This window comes from Pungitius pungitius, chromosome 2, assembly GCF_949316345.1.
Source record: "Pungitius pungitius chromosome 2, fPunPun2.1, whole genome shotgun sequence".
NCBI classification, from domain to species: Eukaryota; Metazoa; Chordata; class Actinopteri; order Perciformes; family Gasterosteidae; genus Pungitius; species Pungitius pungitius.
Window position 1 is genome coordinate 1498261 of NC_084901.1, and position 19195 is coordinate 1517455.

Here is a 19195-nt window from a genome sequence, read left to right on the forward strand (position 1 = left end):
ACAATAAAATAAACAGGGTGTGTGTGTGTGTGTGTGTGTGTGTGTGTGTGTGTGTGTGTGTGTGTGTGTGTGTGTGTGTGTGTGTGTGTGTGTGTGTGTGTGTGTGTGTGTGTGTCCAGGAACAACCTTCTCATTCTCTTCTGCTCCCGTTAAGAAGATTCCTGGGTCCTGTGTGGTTCATGCTGTCGATGCTGGGAGTCGCTTTCTAACTCAAACAAACTCTTATTGTATATAATTAATTAACTTAATGATCTGTTGGCTCAAACGTAAAATAATGATTTAATAAAACGGATCATTAGTTTAAACTGCATTTAAAAACAGGTTCCCAGCAAAGCGCTGCAGTGGTTATTGTTGTTGTTGTTGTTGTTGTATTGTTTTGTTGTTGTTGATATTTTTGTTAATGTTTGTGTTGTTGTTGTTGTTTCTGGCTCATTAACCCCATCCATGATCCATTTTCCTCCATCATCTGTGACAAAGTGTTGTGGTGGAGTTTGACATCCTCTCTGTGATGTTTATGCAGCGGCGTAGAACAGGAGCACTGATCTGAAGACAGATTTAAGGGACTATTTGAGCCTTCTTAAAAACTATAGATGTTTTTACTTGACACAAATAAACTGCAGGAGAAGAAATATGTATGTGATTTTGGAGCATAAAATACATCCTTCTTATAAAATAAAGTAAGGTAATATTCCAACAAAAATGAAATCGGATTTTACTGAAATATTGTTATTGAGAATATAAAAAAAGCGAATGATCTTTCTCTTAAAAAGTTAAACCATCTTTGTGTAGAAATGATGAAATAAATGTGTTTTTTATTGCTTAAAATGAAAAAAGAATGAAATACTGGTTTGAAATGTGGTCTTAAATTCACTAAAGAAGCTTCACAATATGTCGATCAGTCCTCCTGCTCAATCAGGCTGTATGAAGACCGGACTTGTAGTTCTGATGCCTCTGTTTGCCTCCGTTTCCCATGATGCACTGCAGCAAGAACAGGTACTCCGTGGCCTACGCTACCCAGAAGTCCTGGCTGCTCAACGCCACCGTGGAGGAAAACATCACCTTTGGAGGCCCATTCAATAAGCAGAGGTAAAAAAACAAACCAATCACAGGAGTGTTTTAATGTCGTATCACAATGTATCACGATTTATCGCGATTAATATTAATGCATCGTTCATGGTGATAAATGTCCGTGGGCACGGGTGATACTCGTAGAAGGGGCGGAGATACCTTCTCACGATGCCGTGTGATTCAGGTACAAGACGGTGATCGACGCCTGCTCTCTGCAGCCCGACATCGACCTGCTGCCCTTTGGGGACCAGACGGAGATCGGAGAGAGGGTACGAATTACCTGCTTTACGTCCCTCAGTGACGTCACTAGCTAGAAGGGATTGTTGGATCTATTTGAATATTCTTATCTTTTAGGCCAAAAGTGCGACACATGCTAATATATTTCCTTGTGATTCAGGGCATCAACCTGAGTGGAGGTCAGAGGCAGAGAATCTGTGTGGCCCGAGCGCTCTACCAGAACACCAACATCGTCTTCCTGGTGAGCCTCGTCATCATCGTGAAGGTGTTGCCGTGCACAGCTGGATGAGATTAATGTCCTCCTCGTTGCCTCTGGGACGAGGAGGCGTCCGTCTCTGTCTCTGCGCTGCCGTCATGTGTTTGTCTCTCCGGCTCGTAATTGGCGACCGAGCGGCGCTAAAAGCCGGCGCTCTTTTGATCCCTGCGATGTCCTCCGTGGTCATTCCTGTGATAGCGAGGAGGGGATGTTTTCTTTAATAGAAGTAAAAGGGGCGGCTGCTTGAGTTTCTCGTATCTGATCTGAGGATTGAATTATGCATCATGACAAATTACATCAAATTATCCCAACGCGCTATAACGCAAACCCGCCCGGCGACTCACCGCTCAACATCCCATAATGCACCGAATGTAAACAGGACCCGGGGTCACGACCCGTCCTTGTTCCCCGCAGGACGACCCCTTCTCGGCGTTGGACATCCACCTCAGCGATCACCTGATGCAGGAGGGCATCCTCAAGTTCCTGCAGGACGACAAGCGCACCGTCGTCCTGGTGACCCACAAACTGCAGTACCTCATACACGCCGACTGGGTCAGAACCAATCGAAGCGCTCTGATCTGTTCCCCGGAAACTCGTGCAGAAGGTTTCAAGGCTCAAGTTCTGTCCGTGTGCTTGTGTGCGTGGTACCAGATCATAGCGATGAAAGACGGCTCGGTGCTGAGAGAGGGGACGCTGAAGGACATCCAGACCCACGACATCGAGCTTTACGACCACTGGAAGACCCTGATGAACCGGCAGGACCACGGGCTGGAGAAGGTAACGGACACGGGCAACATCTGGAGACGTGGCGACTAGCTTTGACAGCCGTGGTTCTGTTGTGTCTCCGCAGGACGTTCAGCAGGACAGTCAAACCACGCTGGAGAGGAAAACCCTGAGGAGAGCCTTCTACTCCAGAGAGGCCAAGAACCAGATGGACGATGAGGACGAAGGTGATGGATCCACCACACTCCTCTTCCCCTTCAGAGATTATTTTTTTGAATACTTGATTTTTTTTTTCTTCCCGTTCCATCAGAGGAAGAAGAGGAGGAGGAAGACGATGACAACATGTCAACGACCACTAACAGAAGATCAAAGATCCCGTGGAGGGTAATCCGCGGGTGGCGCCGCCGCCGATGATGGCGAATCAGCATCGGTGACGTGGCGTCGTAAGTTCAGCCATCTTCTGCTCCCCAGGTGTGCTGGTGCTACATGTCCTCCGGGGGCTTCTTCATGGTCTTCCTGATGGTGTCCTCCAAGCTCCTCAAGCACGCCGTCATCGTTGCCATTGACTACTGGCTGGCGATCTGGACTTCCACCAAGACCAGCGGGGTTGTGGACGGTAGAGCGGCCAACGCCACGGGTCCCCCCCCAGCGGCCGAGGTATGAGGTCGCCCATTTAAAGCTTAGGAAGATATTTTTGTCTATATTTGTGTGAGTGTTTTTATGATTTTGAATTTTAATCTCAGAATTGTATTTCTTTTAGGAAAAAGGAGGCGATTAACAGAGTTTGAATTAACATTTGAATATAGACACTCTGTAGTGTCAATACGATATTATACTTGTTGTTGAGTATTGTGTGTGTGTGTGTGTGACCCACAGGACGACTCCCACTACCTGCCGGTGTTCATCATCCTGTGTGCGGCGGGGATCACGCTGTGCCTCATCACCTCTCTCACCGTGGAGTTTCTGGGTCTTTCTGCAGCCACAAACCTGCACCACAACTTGCTCAACAAGATCATCCACGCTCCCATCAGGTGTGCACACACACACGCACACACACACACACGCACACACACGCCCAGCACACGTCCATGCGCACACCACGCTTGCATTTCAGCTTCTCACATGTGCATTTTTGTAAAATAAGTGTTTTTGAGGTGAAGTTGTTGACACAGGGAGCTTTAATGCCCCGTCGCCATGGAAACGCTGTAAGCGACTCCACCTGACCTCGTTCTCTCTGGCAGCTGAGCGTGTTTTTTAGTAAGTGACCTCGGTGCAGAAACTAATAAAAGCTTTCAAAGAAAAAGTCTAGAAAGTACCCTGGTATGATCCCATAGACGTCTATGAGGAAATGACTCTACTTCTGTGTAGCGACCAGCAGGGGGCGACTCCTCTGCTCCCATAGACGTCTATGAGGAAATGACTCTACTTCTGCGTAGTGACCAGCAGGGGGCGACTCCTCTGCTCCCATAGACGTCTATGAGGAAATGACTCTACTTCTGTGTAGTGACCAGCAGGGGGCGACTCCTCTGCTCCCATAGACGTCTATGAGGAAATGACTCTACTTCTGTGTAGTGACCAGCAGGGGGCGACTCCTCTGCTCCCATAGACGTCTATGAGGAAATGACTCTACTTCTGTGTAGTGACCAGCAGGGGGCGACTCCTCTGCTCCCATAGACGTCTATGAGGAAATGACTCTACTTCTGCGTAGTGACCAGCAGGGGGCGACTCCTCTGCTCCCATAGACGTCTATGAGGAAATGACTCTACTTCTGTGTAGCGACCAGCAGGGGGCGACTCCTCTGCTCCCATAGACGTCTATGAGGAAATGACTCTACTTCTGCGTAGTGACCAGCAGGGGGCGACTCCTCTGCTCCCATAGACGTCTATGAGGAAATGACTCTACTTCTGTGTAGTGACCAGCAGGGGGCGACTCCTCTGCTCCCATAGACGTCTATGAGGAAATGACTCTACTTCTGTGTAGTGACCAGCAGGGGGCGACTCCTCTGCTCCCATAGACGTCTATGAGGAAATGACTCTACTTCTGTGTAGTGACCAGCAGGGGGCGACTCCTCTGCTCCCATAGACGTCTATGAGGAAATGACTTGATTTATTCCCTCAGTAAACATGAGTTTATGGTCTCAGTCTCTAGTTTCAAGTCTTCTTCAGTACAGCTTTGTGTTCATTTAGTACATTTAGAACCATGTAAAATGCGATTCAGATGTGTTTTGATGCGTTTATCCGCCTCTCTCCTCAGGTTCTTTGACATCACTCCTCTGGGCCAGATCCTCAACAGGTTCTCCGCAGACACCAACATCATAGACCAGGTAAGATGTCTAGGTCTAGACGAGTCACACAGACGGTCGTCTAAAGTGAGCAGAAGTAGAAGCCGGCGTGCGTGAATCAAACCGTTTCCCCTCAGCACATTCCTCCCACGCTGGAGTCCCTGACGAGGTCCACGCTGCTCTGCCTGTCGGCCATCGGGGTCATTTCCTCCATCACGCCGTTCTTCCTCTTCACCTTGGTTCCCCTGGCGGTGGCCTTCTACTTCATCCAGAAGTACTTCCGGGTGGCCTCCAAGTGCGTCCACGCTGTTTTTGTTGTATTTATTGAACTATGTAGGTGTCTTGGTCACGTCAAATCCATTTAAACCAAAAATAAAGAGCCTTATTTGTAGGTCGTCCTCACTACGTGTAGAGGACGGTTATCATTACGTTTGTGACAAATGTCCAAACACAAAGTATGTACTTGTGCTATGTTACTATATTAAACATCGAGAATCCTCTCCTCCTCTCTCAGGGACCTCCAGGACCTGGATGACTCCACACAGCTTCCTCTGCTCTGCCACTTCTCTGAGACCGCTGAAGGTCTCACCACCATCCGAGCATTCAGGTGCCCCCCCCACACACACTTAACTTACATCCTCTGCCGACTTGTGACTACACGAGAGGTGACACGACAAGAAGCTCATGCTCCATGACACAGCTGTATGACACAGCTGTTGAAGCCTCCGCTGTACTCGGCCCTCAGAATCTGTTTGTATTTCCGTCTTCACTCTTGTTCCCATCGTTGCTGTAATCCAACATTAAACAACTCTCACGCTGTTCTCCTCCCTGAGGACTTCCTCTCTCTCTCTCTCTCTCTCTCTCTCACCCACACACAGAAGCAGTGAATCTGGTGTTTCAGACAGATTCTTGGCGTCATCACGGGTCTCTGAAGGAGGTTTAACGTCTTTGTTTTCAGACACGAGGCTCGGTTCAAGCAGCGGATGCTGGAGCTGACGGACACCAACAACACCGCCTACCTGTTCCTGTCGGCCGCCAACCGCTGGCTGGAGGTCCGGACGGTGAGCGCCGGGGTTCCCTAGCAAGTCCCCTCGCGGACATTATGAAGCGGGTATAAAACGTGGGCAAACGGCGCGTTTCTGTCCCCTGCAGGATTACCTGGGCGCGGTGATAGTGCTGTCAGCAGCAGGAACCTCCATATGGGCCACCAGCTACGGCTTTTATTCGGGAGGCCTCGTGGGCCTCGGCCTCACGTACGCCCTCACGGTGAGTCCTCCGGTCCGATCCGAGGAGTCACTGGTGGTGACCACGTGTACATGCATTGCGTGCAAGCTCCTGAGACCCCGAGGGTGCTCTTACCGATGGCACTTTTTTCTCTGACTAGGTCACCAACTACCTGAACTGGGTTGTGAGGAACCTGGCAGACCTGGAGGTCCAGATGGCCGCCGTGAAGAAGGTCAACAGCTTCCTGGACACCGAGTCGGAGAACTACGAGGGAACTATGGGTAACTGAGTTCCTGCTCCATCCGCCACGATTGATTTACTGGTTTTATTGACTGCAACCAATGAAGTGACCATATTTGGACTGAGGAGGAGGGGCCTAAAGACACAAGATCTCAAGGCTTTGTTGACGCCTTGAGATTTATAGAGTGACCTGATGTAATTAGAAACCAGTTCTTGTAACTGACATGTAGCTCCGATGAGTTTACTGATAACTAACCGAGCTCAATCGAAGGAAAACTTTGTGGTGAGTCGAGGGTCTTTTAATCGGGACAAAGCAGCTATTTCAGGAAACCTAACCAACGCAATTATTAAGTTTGAGGAAAACAAGATTAGCGAAGTCAAAGAGAGACGTTATTTGGAGGAATGTGGAGTTTTGTATGATTTTTCCCTCTCTGACGTCATGGAAGCTTCCAGATAATTGATGAAAAAAATAGGGAGGAATCCCTAAATCCCTTCAGCACTACTATGAAATCCTCCCTAGCATGCAGAGAGGGAGCTTTATTTAATGTCCTACTTTAATACTCTAAGTACTCTTGAGTGGAATCCAGGAATCGACTCTTTAATCACCCTACTGAAGAAATAAAAACTGCAAATGTGTAAACCTGTAAATATAAATCAGCTGGCTTTCAGCTGTGGAGGCTTTAACGGTTTTAAAAAGTGGCAGTTAGCAGACAAAGCTATAAATGGACATAACTGTACGGTGTTAAGACTTATTCCATAATGTCTGTACACCCCCCACCTGACCCCCCCCCCCCCCCCCTCCACAGACGCCTCTCAGGTGCCTGAGAACTGGCCTCAGGACGGCGAGATAAAGATCCAGGACCTGAGCGTGCGCTACGACCCCGTCCTCAAACCCGTCCTCAAGCACGTCAACATGTTCATCGAGCCGGGACAGAAGGTCATTGAGCTACGTCATTGAGCTACGTCATTATGCTACGTCATTATGCTACGTCATTGAGCTACGTCATTGAGCCACGTCATTGAGCTACGTCATTATGCTACGTCATTGAGCTACGTCATTGAGCCACGTCATTGAGCTACGTCATTGAGCTACGTCATTATGCTACGTCATTGAGCTACGTCATTGAGCCACGTCATTGAGCCACGACATTGAGCTACGTCATTATGCTACGTCATTGAGCTACGTCGTTGAGCCACGTCATTATGCTACGTCATTGAGCTACGTCGTTGAGCCACGTCATTATGCTACGTCATTATGCTACGACATTGAGCCACGTCATTATGCTACGTCATTGAGCTACGTCGTTGAGCCACGTCATTATGCTACGTCATTATGCTACGACATTGAGCCACGTCATTGAGCTACGTCATTGATGTCATTATTGAGTCATTATGATGTCATTACGCTACGTCAATTTGCTACGTCATTGAGCCACGTCATTGAGCCACGACATTGAGCCACGACATTGAGCCACGTCATTGAGCTACGTCATTGATGTCATTATTGAGTCATTATGATGTCATTACGCTACGTCAATTTGCTACGTCAATTTGCTACGTCATTGAGCTACGTCATTATGCTACGTCATTGAGCTACGTCATTGAGCCACGTCATTGAGCCACGACATTGAGCCACGTCATTGAGCTACGTCGTTGAGCCACGTCATTATGCTACGTCATTGAGCTACGTCGTTGAGCCACGTCATTATGCTACGTCATTATGCTACGACATTGAGCCACGTCATTGAGCTACGTCATTGATGTCATTATTGAGTCATTATGATCAAATTACGCTACGTCAATTTGCTACGTCATTGAGCCACGTCATTGAGCCACGACATTGAGCCTCGTCATTATGCTACGTCATTGAGCTACGTCATTGAGCCTCGTCATTATGCTACGTCATTGAGCTACGTCGTTGAGCCACGTCATTATGCTACTTCATTATGCTACGTCATTGAGCCACGTCGTTAAGCTACGTCTTTATTGAACGAGTGCCGTCTCTGAGTCACATGTTTCTGTTAAACTGGGATCTGACACTCGGCTGTGGGCCGTTACCACGCAGGTGTCCCATGTCTCAGGGCGGTGTCACCTTCCAGCTTATTGCCTGTGTCCCCCCCCCCCATAGGTGGGGATCTGCGGTCGCACTGGCAGCGGGAAGTCCTCTCTGTCCTTGGCCTTCTTCAACATGGTGGACATTTATGAAGGTGGGTCTGAGACAGCCTGTCCACTTCTGTCTCATTAAAGAGGCATTCTTATATAGAATAGAAGATAATAGAAGTTTCTAAAGTAGATCAATTATCCAGCGTTTAGCACGTGTTTTCCTCCATTGGAAAACTAATCTTTGATTATGTAAGTGAATCTTTTTTATTTAAGAAGTCGATGGGTTTGGAGCTGAGAGAACCACAGAAAGTAGAGCGGTCACAACATAACGCTGTTCAAAATGAAAGATTAAATCAGCGTACTGTTTAACAGGTTGGAAACGCTGCAGCAGATCATCCTGAATGTGGATAATCCAACATGAGATTCAAACAAACAGAAATGTTAATGTTTTATTCAAACCAAAGCACTGCTTGAGGTAAATGAGTCCTCCAGACGCTCTGCTTCGTCTCTGAGGGAAGTCGTGTGTGCTATACAACATGCTCCCTCCTCCCCTTTCACCTCATTTTAAACACTCCTGCAGGTCCCTTTCTTCCTTTTCTTAGGTCTTAGACGCCATCTCTTAAAACCCTCCCTCTCTCTTATTTATTGCATTTAGAAGCGGTGTCATTCTGCCATGAAGATGACTTCGCCCCGACAGATTATTCCACCACAGATTAGATTACAGTCACTTTTTCCATACACACACTCAGCCGTGAATCCAGACGTTTCGTTCAACAGTAAATCATTAAGTGTGTGTGTGTGAAACGCAGTGTTTCCTTATAAAGCAGTGAAGTGAAAGCAGAGCGGCCTCCCGGTGATCGCTGGACATTCTGGATTCAACCGCCCCAAAAAAATACAACCTTGTGTGCGACAGAACATAAATATTTAGTTTATCAGCGTGAGACTGAGTAAAGGAGTTTAAAGGGGATTATTTCAGTTAGAAATAGAAATAAGGGAGCGGCGATACGGTGTAGGACAAGACGCCATGATGGTTTGTTTTTTGGGGGGTTTGGTTGTCAGGCAACACACACACATATGTATATACATACAGATCAGAAGTAGTGAAGCCAGTGTTATGGAAGTATTCAGCCTGGTGATGTATTGCATTTGTTTTGGCTGCTTCCTTTAAAAGCCTCCAACAGCCCTGAGGAATAAGAGGCTTTGCTTTTCATGTTTGCTCTTTGAATCACAGACGAGATGAAAACAGTCAATTAATGTCGGCACATTACGCACACCACAAAATGTAATAAAGATATGAAGATACGGGCCGTGCTTGAGGGTGTTTCTGTGGATGAACCACAGACGCTTCGAGACGCTGTTGATGCGAGCGCACGTTCTCTCGTCTGCAGGGAAGATCGTCATCGACGGGATCGACATCTGTAAGCTCCCTCTGCAGACCCTCCGGTCCCGCCTCTCCATCATCCTGCAGGACCCGGTGCTGTTCAGTGGGTCCATAAGGTACTCTAAGCTCTGTCCTCAGTGCTGAAACACTCTCTGCTACAGACATCAAACATGCCATTAGTCGTACTAAGGAAAGCCAAACTGCAGCACGCGAGCTGAACAACGGAGCCACAGGAAAGGGGACCGACTTCTGGTCACATGACGAAAGCAAGTCCCAGCTGTGGGGTCAGCAGTTGAAACCACAGTGGGAACTCTGGTTTGGACCTAATTGGACTTTAGTCTCAGACGTCACGGAATGAGGAGGTCCTCCACCTCCTGCACCTCCTCCACTTTCTCCCCTTCCTCCTCCTCGTCCTCCTCCTCCTCCTCCTGACACACTCACAACCGCAGAGTGTTTGTGTTACCAGACGATTCAGAGACTCTGTGTTTGTTATTAAAGACAAAGAGCAAGTGCTATGTGTTTGGACAGATAGGTCGCTGTGTGTGTGTGTTTGTGTGTGTGTGTGTGTGTGTGTGTGTGTGTGTCTTTGCTCTTGTTTATGTGAACCAAAGCACGAGGTGAATGGTCGACAGTGACCGCTTCACGCTTTTATCTCAACGTGTCACTCACTCTGACTCCTCTCTGAGAGAAGTTTAATGTGGAAAATATACAACAGTAACTGTAATTTCCTCTTTGCTCGAAGCTGACACGCGAGGAATAGATATTTCATCCAGTTCTTTTTGCTCTATCTTCACTTAATTTGGAGAATTAAATTAGGTCAGGTAAATTAGGTTATTTGGTGTCTTTTTGGGGGTACAGGATGAATCTGCTGTGAATAAACACAATCTTTCATCTTTGAGTTTCTCCAGGTTTCTAAACTAACGGTGGAGTATATTTCTGTAACTCAAACCCTAACTCAACGTAACTCAAACATCGCTATCGAGCCCCTGGAGGAAGCCTCCGCTCAGCTTGACTTGAAGCTGCACCTCGTTTGCAGGTTCAACCTCGACCCCGAGAGGACGTGCACCGACGACCGGCTGTGGGAGGCGCTGGAGATCGCTCAGCTGAAGAACATGGTGAAGGCGCTGCCCGGAGGGCTAGGTACGCCCAACGCCACCTCCGCTCTCGTAGGGTGCGCTTGTTCTCGTGCACTGAGCGTGTTTTCCGGGTTGGTGTCCAGATGCCGTGGTGACGGAGGGCGGGGAGAACTTCAGCGTGGGCCAGAGGCAGCTCTTCTGTCTGGCTCGAGCCTTCGTCAGGAAGAGCAGCATCCTCATCATGGACGAGGCCACGGCGTCCATAGACATGGCCACGGTGCGTTTCTGTGAGCAAATCATCCTTTGTTTTTATGTAGCAGCTGTTTTCATGCTCGTTGGTTCCTTGCAGGAGAACATCCTCCAGAAGGTGGTGATGACCGCCTTCGCGGACAGAACGGTGGTGACAATCGCAGTGAGTCCGTCATTCTGGATTGGATTGTTTCCTCCAGAGTTCTCTCAGTCAGCTGTTAGTTCGATAGATGCGTGGCTCCAGCTTCACGTGCATCCGTCGCTTTGTGTTTCTTCTTTCCTGCACCTCTTCCTCCCTTCGTCATGAAGTTCATATCACTGATGTCCTGGATGTGAAGACGGCCCTTTTTCTTTCACTTATCTTGCTTCTGCTCTCTGACTTCTTCTTTCTCTCTTGTCCTCTGGATACTTTCTCCCAACCTTTTCCCTACATCTCCCCCCTTCCTCCTCTTTGACCCCCACCCCCCTCCCCGGCCGCCAGCACCGCGTGGCCTCCATCTTGGACGCCGAGCAGGTGTTGGTCTTCTCCTCTGGGATCCTGGTGGAGAGCGACTCGGGTCCCAACCTGCTAGCACAGGAGGAGAGCATCTTCAGTGTGCTAGTGAGGACTCACAAGTAGACCCGGATCGGCGCAGACCGCATTGGCTCGCCCCCCCTCCCCCCTGCCCCCCCTCTTCGTTTCCGGTCTTTCTGCCTGTTTTTCCTGCTCCTTTCTTCCCGGCTGAGTCCGAGCCAGAGTACGGGTCTGCTGAAGCCGGGTTGGTATCACGTTAGAACTCCTGCATGCTCTTCTCCACGTATCTAATGATCACGAAGTGCAGCTTGATCGCACTTCATGACTTTTTTACATTGATTTTCCACATTATTTTAGTCTAATTTGGACAAACACTGGGAGGTTTAGACCTGCAGGATAACAGAGTTCTATTAAAAACTATGATGGATTTTAGTGGCTCAGGCTTTATTCTGAAGGTGTTTCAATACCCATTTAAACCTCTGTTCATTTAGTCGGTTATGTTTATATTTAGACAACCTTTAACATAAATGAGATACTCAGAGTTAAAAAAGCTTAGTCCTAAAATAGGACAACATCATCTGCAAAGAAGCGAAGCCTTTTATCTCAACGTGGAACACGGATCACACTGTTTAAGCACTCATTTTTCATTCTTATTTTGTAGCTTTAATTCACGTGGCCACGCGCATGAATCCATTTCCTGTTTGACCCTGACTCTCGGTCCCCAGCACCGCGTCCACACCATCCTCACGGCCGACACCGTCATCGTGATGAAGCGAGGGAACATCCTGGAATACGACAAACCGGAGACTCTGCTGGAGCAGGAGGACGGCGTGTTCGCCTCGTTCGTCCGCGCCGACATGTAGACGCACTTCTTTCTGCTTTCGTCTTTCACCTTGAGAAGCAATCACCAGTTTATATATTTGAACAGTTTTACTTGAATCATTCAGTCGGCTGGTTAAATTCTGCCTTTTTTAAAGAGAACACACGGAATGCCAAATATCACTTGAGGGATAAACAAGTTACTGAGCTCACTAATATCCAAAAACATATCAAGAAAACAATGAAATCATTGGTGTTTTAAAAAGGTGTTGAGACTGCGCAGTGTTTCGATTGAGGCTTTGTCCTTAAAGGATCTTTATCAATCGATAACACTTCAAACGTCTTTAATAATCACGTTAAACGTATTTGACACACATGAGTCTTTTTTTAATCCTTAGCACATGAGAAACTTGTATTTAAAACAGTTTTCCAAATAGCTTAATGTTGTGTCTCTGCGCACATGCATGCATTAAGCATGGCATCACTGTAAAGCATTTTAAATATCTAATATTTTATACCCTGCTGTAGTATGTGCTCCATACACTCAATACGCAGCTTTTAAAAGCCCCTTTGAGAAGATCAGCGTGACGGATTTACTGCGTCTGTTTTAAAAAAAAAATCTGCAACTAGTGGCCTGAAAGTCCACTCGCACTACTAGGAATGACCACCAGGAGGTCCACCAGGAGGTCCACCGGTGCGCTCTGTTTTCCAGCTCAACTTTTCTGTCTTTAATCTTTAATACCCGGCAGGTCCAACTAGCTATGTGCTGACAAAGAGGCAAAATGAGCAGCTTCAGAGCCAGAAATCGTCCTCTGGAGTTAGAGAACAATAAAAGAGAGCGATAAAATGTCTGATGTTCTGCTACCAAAAAAGTGGCCAAAATCCTCATTGTTGTTTCCGACGTAATGAACGATTTGTACGATTGGATCCCATTGGAGGTCGTGGGATCCAAATGTTTCCAATAACTTATCCAGTAGATGTTTTAAAGTCCAGAATCCAACATTTATACGAAACAATTCTGCTTTTAAACTATATTTGTTAGTGTGTAGCGTTCTGGTTGCTCTCCCGCTGGGTGGAGCAGCATCTAACAGCACCATAAACTACACCCATATATCCATAATAGCTGATGATTACATTATGACAGACATTCAAAGCTTCATTTAAAAAACCCTCAATTTGATGCCTCGCTGTAGTCGACACAGCAGATTCATCAAAGCCTTTGACTTCTTCAGTAAAGCAGACATTTGTCAGTGTGAGTCACTTTTGTGCTACGAGTTGTCGATGCAATCAGTCAACGGCACGTTAGCTTCAGAAATGCACTTGGTGGTGAAACCATCTGCGTCGCTCTGAAGCACCTTGCATTTCATTTGTGTGAAAATGGCAATGCTGTTCATTTTGAGATATTAGTTTACTGTGTTCTTTATTTAACACCATCAGCCAGTGCGCTGTTTTTAAAACAAAAAAATTGAGAACAGAAACCTTGAATTAATATAGTTCTAAACATTTTAATCTTCAGCCTCTATTTGTTGAATTATCCTCATTGATTTTTCTCGCTTAGCTTTTCAAATGACTGAACTGTACAGACTAAATCAACACGGTTTTTTAAGATAAAATAAGATGTTTCATCTCAAGAAGTCATTATTTTTCCTCCACTTGTAAACGTCTGCCGTTACTCCGACTTTAAGCTTCTTTTTTTACTGCGTGTGTGTTTCTGCTTCTTTTCCCTTTTATAGATTTTTATCATCTTATATTCAACTTTTACTCAATGTTTTGCCTTTTAAATACAGAATCTCTGGGTTACTGAAGGGTTGACATTGACTGTTAAATGCATGTAATACAGAGTGAACATCACACACACACACACACACACACATACAAATGATTAGACTGTTCACATGAATGCACATTGAAATGCAACTTAAATACCAGAAATAATTTTTCCAAGTAACGGTTGATTTCTTTTTTACTCTTAATGTATGTTTGTGTACATTCTGTATATCCAAGATTTTTTGAAAATATATCAACAATTGTGTGTGCCTCACCTTTTTTACTCTTGAAATGACAATAAAATGTTTTTGAGTGAAATGAGCCTTTTTCCTGCAGCACACAGACAAAAGGCAGTTTGTGGCTGAAGAGCGCCTTCTGGTGGCCAGAAAATCACCTCCAGTCCACGTCAATACATATCTAAGAAAGCAAATTATTGTTTGGTATATTTAATATATTCATGTGTATTTTTCAATCACAATGGAAATAGACTCAACCTGCCCGTTTAAATGTTTTACTTGGTTCTAAAAACAAAGATCAAATGATAATATATGGCGTTATTTGAACTATTAACTATTAGTATAATTCTATAGAAAGCACATACTTAATAAACTGGTCACATTTGGCTTGAGACTTTCTATATATTCTCATTATTTTCAGTTTTTACTAAATCGTTGTTCTGGAGGAAAACACTGACTTCATGTTCATGTCAAAAGTCCATCCCGATTGAACCTGAACGTTATGAAAGAGAAATATAAACTACACTATTCAGTGATATTTCACAATAAAAGGTTGTTTGCTCCAGTAACTCTGCTGTGGGACTAATAATAAAATCCTCTGAAATGATAAAAAGATGCAATAATAGCATATAGATACAATAATATTCCATCGTTTCATTTACACATTTAAACCCACAAGTGTTTAGAAGAACAATATTCTCTGTGTATAAAATGAGTCTAAATAACAACCACAGTATTAATGAAGGGGATAAATCAATGTTTGAGCTCGGGACACTTTATTAAAGACAACAGTAAAGAGCCACGTGCATTAATTGGTCAGTGAATGAAGTTCGGTTCGGTTCGTCTGACTCAAAGCGCCGTGTTTTCCGACGGTCCCGAGCGGTCCTTGAAGGCAGCAGCCCCCTGGTCTGAGCGGGTCTGGACTCTGGAAGTCGTGGACTACGTCAACAGAGGGAGAGGAGACCTCCCCAGCCCCCAGAGCTCCGAAACATCCTCCAAATGTCCCCAGAAGGAAACGGGCCGGTGGACACGTCTCATCCGTGCGCAAAGACGCACTGAACTCGGAGTAAAATTTAAAAAAAGGGAAGTAGCTTTGACGCTTTAGAAAAAAAAAACCCAAAACCACATCTTTTTTATTCAAGCAGCAGGAAGATGTTGGCGAGGAAGAGCATCATCCCGGAGGAGTTCGGGCTGCCGGGCCTCGCCTCCCGGATGCCCCGCAAGCCGGTGTTCAGGGACCGCGTGAACAAGGCGCGCTTCATCGCCAAGAACGGCTCCTGCAACCTGGCGCACAAGAACATCCGCGAGCAGGGCCGCTTCCTGCAGGACGTCTTCACCACGCTGGTGGACCTCAAGTGGCGCTTCACGCTGGTCATCTTCACCACCACCTTCGTCAGCAGCTGGCTGCTGTTCGCCATGAGCTGGTGGCTGGTGGCCTTCGCGAACGGAGACCTGGACTCCGGGGACGCGGACTCCGGAAACGTGACCCGCGGGGGGGACGCGGACTCCGGAAACGTGACCTGCGGGGGGGACGCGAACCCGAGGTGGCAGAACAAGACCTACTGCGTCACGGATGTCAAGTGAGGGACTACGGGGGGGTTAGGAGATTAAAAGTGTGTTTGATGATACTTTTTCTTTCTTTCTTTCTTTCTTTCTTTCTTTCTTTCTTTCTCTCCATCCTGCTAAATTGGTCCGAACGTCCCACCCTGCTCTTCCTCTCCTCCTCCTCACCTCCTCCTCTACTCCTTCTCCTCTCCCCTCGTTTTCTCATTTAAGTGGAGGATGAAGGAGGGAACCAACAATCACGACACGATGTCTGGAAACTTTTGTCTCTCAACCTGTCAGTGAAATAAAGTTTAGATTGGAGGAGGGAGGAGTTTGGCACCTCCCTCTCGCTCGCAGTCTTTCCTCCTTCCTTACTTCCTTTCATTTCCACTTGTTGTCAGCCACCTCTCCTTTAGGTGGTGGCTACATTCACTCAACGACTCCCTCACTGTTGCCACGTGAAGCCATTTCATACCTTTACCTTTAAGTGAACATCCTCAGGTCGCTGAGGATCGACCGGTTGAAACGAGAAGTCTTTAACGAATCCTCTCCCTCTCTCCAGGTCGTTCACGTCGGCCTTCCTGTTCTCCATCGAGGTCCAGGTGACCATCGGCTTCGGAGGGCGGATGATAACGGAGCACTGTCTGACCGCCATCACCGTCCTCATCATGCAGAACATCACCGGGCTCATCATCAACGCCGTCATGCTGGGTGAGACGAACGGGGGGGGGGGAAAGAGTCCAAAAGGACCCGCCTCAAAGTAAAAGTACTTTGAAGATGCTCTCGACACGGTTTCATTCTGAGCCACGTTAATCATTTGAATCTTCAAAGTGTGTCAAAAATGTAAAAAATAATTATTTATTTCCCTTTGAGGTGTAGAAGTACGAAATAAACTACTCAGTTCGGATACTAGAACTTGACAAATATAGGAAATACAGCCAGTTTGAGCTTTACTGCTAAAACGAACTGAATTAAACTCCAACACCCACAATGCCTTGCTCTGTTTCGATTTTGTCCAATACCCCAGGCAGGAACTATTATCAACATCTGGTACAATTAATCCAGGATAAACAACAACTCTGATTGGCCAGCAGTATAATGATGTTTATTCTTTTTAACAATAAAACGTCCTCAGGGTGCATCTTCATGAAGACGGCTCAGTCCAACCGGCGGGCCGAGACGCTGATCTTCAGCCGCCACGCCGTGATCGCGGTGAGGAACAACTGCCTCTGCTTCATGATCCGCATCGGGGACCTGAGGAAGAGCATGATCATCGGAGCCACCGTCCGGCTGCAGGTGTCTTCCCCCGAAACATGACGTGCACCTCCTGCTGCCTCCTGCAATACAATACTCTCTTCTTGATGGCTAATATACACTTTGTTCAGTCATTTTTTACTGCCCCTTTTTGTATTTCACTGAAGGAACCTTTTAAAGTGTGTTTTGCCTTGTGCAGGTGGTGAGGAAGACCACGACGCCGGAGGGGGAGGTGATCCCCATCCATCAGATCGACGTCGCCACGGAGACCGCCGTGGCCAGCAACAGCCTGTTCCTCCTCGCCCCGCTCATCATCTGCCACGTCATCGACAAGAACAGGTGCCACCACCGCTCAGCACGATATTAATATTATTATTCACATATATTCTGTAGTGCTGTCAAACGATTGAAATATATAATCGTGATTAATCGCAGTGTGTTCGTTAACTCATAAGGAAACACAATTAATCGCAAATTTGTATCAATTCTAAATGGCTCTTTATTCATTTTTTCCCCATAACTTTTTAACTTAGTGCACTTGCTTTATGCAAATGTTTTATTTTATTGAAAAACAACTGATAAAATGCACATTTCAGGTCAACAAGGACTCCTTTAGTCTATAGTGCAGTTAAAACATTGTTTAACTGCACAATAGACTATAGGAGTCCTTTTTTCTGTTTGCTGTGAACATAACAGCCAGGCTATTATTATTATTATTAATATATATATGTTGTCCCCCTCTCAGCCCGCTGTACGACCTGTCGGCCATGGAGTTGCAGTGCAGCGACCTGGAGGTCATCGTCATCCTGGAGGGTGTCGTGGAGACGACGGGGATCACCACGCAGGCCCGGACCTCCTACATCTCCGAGGAGATCCAGTGGGGTCACCGCTTTGTCCCCATAGTGACGGAGGAGGAGGGCGTGTACTCTGTGGACTACTCCAAGTTTGGCAACACAATCAAGGTAAAGGGATACAAGCATCGCAACCACGTCTGACACTTTTAAAGTAAACATCACTAATAAGAGCTTATTTACCCACCCCTTTGGCGCCGATCCGCCGTGCAGGTGACCACGCCGCGCTGCAGCGCCCGGGAACTGGACGAGAAGCCCTCCATCTTGATCCAGACCCTCCAGAAGAGCGAGCTGTCGCACCAGAACTCGCTGAGGAAGCGCAACTCCATGCGCCGCAACAACTCCATGCGCAAGAGCGCCGGGAGCGGCGCCGGGGGCGGAGCAGGCGGGCGGCGCAGCAACTCGCGGCTCGCCGCGCCCAAAGTGCAGTTCTTTACCCCGGCCGAGGGGGGCCAGAACATGAACACGGTCACCTGAGATGAGGCCCGCCCCCTGCTGGCCGCGCTGCTCCTCCTGGCGGCGAGGAGGATGGCGGGCGCGGCGGTTCTGCCTCGTTTAGACTTCCGACACGTTTGTGCGATTGGGCCCATGTAGTCGTTGTGTGTTGTTGACACACGCTTGTCTCTTCGTCCTCGTTAGCGGTAAATGCAAAACATTCAGGCCTTTAAGTCACAGATGATCTTCTACTGGTGGCAACGAGTAGCAATCAATCAATCAATCAATCACAGAACTGTACGTGTTTATCACTTCATACCAAATAAATGCACTCACTTCATCACAATGTGGTTTCAATGTCTCAATTAGAAAAGATAAGACGAGACAGGAAGAAAAATGCGCTGATCAATTTTGAAATTTTGAGCTATTTTGCATCCATCGTGTAAAGAAAACATCTCAAAACACATTACGGTGTTTATTTTACTACATTGTCTGTTTGCGCCTGTAAAAGTCCAAAATTCTCCAAAAGTTACCATCAGATAATGCTTTATTTGCATAATTAACAAAAATGAAGTTTCATGTTTATACCCATTTTGTTGTCCTTTTCAACATGTTTGTAATATCACCAAACATCTCTATAAAAGCTGTTTTCTCAAAATGAGTCGCTCCTCACTTCCACCGCAGTATATTCCCATTCACGGTGTAACAAAAAGAGATAAATGTCCCTTAACGGGTCTGTTCTGCTGACGTATGAAAATCAGCATACATTATGTAAGATAATTACACAAGGTAATTAATCATTTATTTAAACATAACCGTTCAGAAGACTTGATGTCTTTAAATGTCAGTAGCCACCCTGATATACTAATAAGTTTTCCTGTCTGACTTAATTAATTATTTCCACCTGTCAATAACACCTGCTGAACATCCTGATGT

The 19195-nt window shown here is 46.6% G+C and overlaps 2 protein-coding genes across 10 annotated transcripts in view; both read left to right on the plus strand.

Moving 5' to 3' along the window:
* abcc9 (ATP-binding cassette, sub-family C (CFTR/MRP), member 9) overlaps positions 1-14683 on the plus strand; it is a 31621-nt gene extending 16938 nt beyond the window's left edge. For 6 of the 8 annotated variants that reach the window (XM_062559318.1, XM_062559325.1, XM_037461112.2 and 3 more), the window contains 22 exons: positions 985-1086; positions 1253-1337; positions 1466-1546; positions 1976-2113; positions 2213-2338; positions 2412-2511; positions 2595-2668; positions 2756-2941; positions 3161-3315; positions 4538-4607; positions 4703-4860; positions 5080-5172; positions 5524-5626; positions 5718-5831; positions 5950-6070; positions 6836-6966; positions 8158-8236; positions 9521-9629; positions 10550-10653; positions 10733-10866; positions 10939-11001; positions 12078-14683. In XM_062559318.1, the coding sequence (XP_062415302.1) occupies positions 985-1086; positions 1253-1337; positions 1466-1546; positions 1976-2113; positions 2213-2338; positions 2412-2511; positions 2595-2668; positions 2756-2941; positions 3161-3315; positions 4538-4607; positions 4703-4860; positions 5080-5172; positions 5524-5626; positions 5718-5831; positions 5950-6070; positions 6836-6966; positions 8158-8236; positions 9521-9629; positions 10550-10653; positions 10733-10866; positions 10939-11001; positions 12078-12215 (2464 nt within the window). In that variant the 3' untranslated portion in view covers positions 12216-14683. Of the gene's footprint in view, positions 1-984; positions 1087-1252; positions 1338-1465; positions 1547-1975; positions 2114-2212; positions 2339-2411; positions 2512-2594; positions 2669-2755; positions 2942-3160; positions 3316-4537; positions 4608-4702; positions 4861-5079; positions 5173-5523; positions 5627-5717; positions 5832-5949; positions 6071-6835; positions 6967-8157; positions 8237-9520; positions 9630-10549; positions 10654-10732; positions 10867-10938; positions 11002-11319; positions 11597-12077 lie in introns of all 8 variants that reach the window. The other 2 variants (XR_009942771.1, XR_005119701.2) reach the window with 1 other exon arrangement.
* A 244-nt stretch (positions 14684-14927) lies between these two features.
* kcnj8 (potassium inwardly rectifying channel subfamily J member 8) lies at positions 14928-18932 on the plus strand. 2 transcript variants are annotated; one of them, XM_062559300.1, is made up of 7 exons: positions 14928-15678; positions 15712-15754; positions 16282-16430; positions 16855-17015; positions 17173-17312; positions 17719-17935; positions 18038-18932. In XM_062559300.1, exons 1-7 carry the CDS (start codon positions 15327-15329, stop codon positions 18299-18301), a joined length of 1326 nt encoding a protein of 441 aa, XP_062415284.1. In that variant the 5' UTR covers positions 14928-15326; the 3' UTR covers positions 18302-18932. The 2 variants fall into 2 exon arrangements, with proteins under 2 accessions (XP_062415284.1, XP_037318349.2); XM_037462452.2 differs by having other exon boundaries at positions 14929-15754.
* The last annotated feature ends 263 nt before the right edge of the window (positions 18933-19195 follow it).

Excerpts from the sequence above, each read along its gene's own strand:
- kcnj8 (XM_037462452.2), top strand. The coding sequence starts at position 15,327 with ATGTTGGCGAGGAAGAGCATCATCCCGGAGGAGTTCGGGCTGCCGGGC. Across the intron at positions 17,016-17,172 it reads GAGCCACCGTCCGGCTGCAG|GTGGTGAGGAAGACCACGAC; the intron begins GTGTCTTCCCCC and ends TGCCTTGTGCAG. Across the intron at positions 17,936-18,037 it reads AGTTTGGCAACACAATCAAG|GTGACCACGCCGCGCTGCAG; the intron begins GTAAAGGGATAC and ends TCCGCCGTGCAG.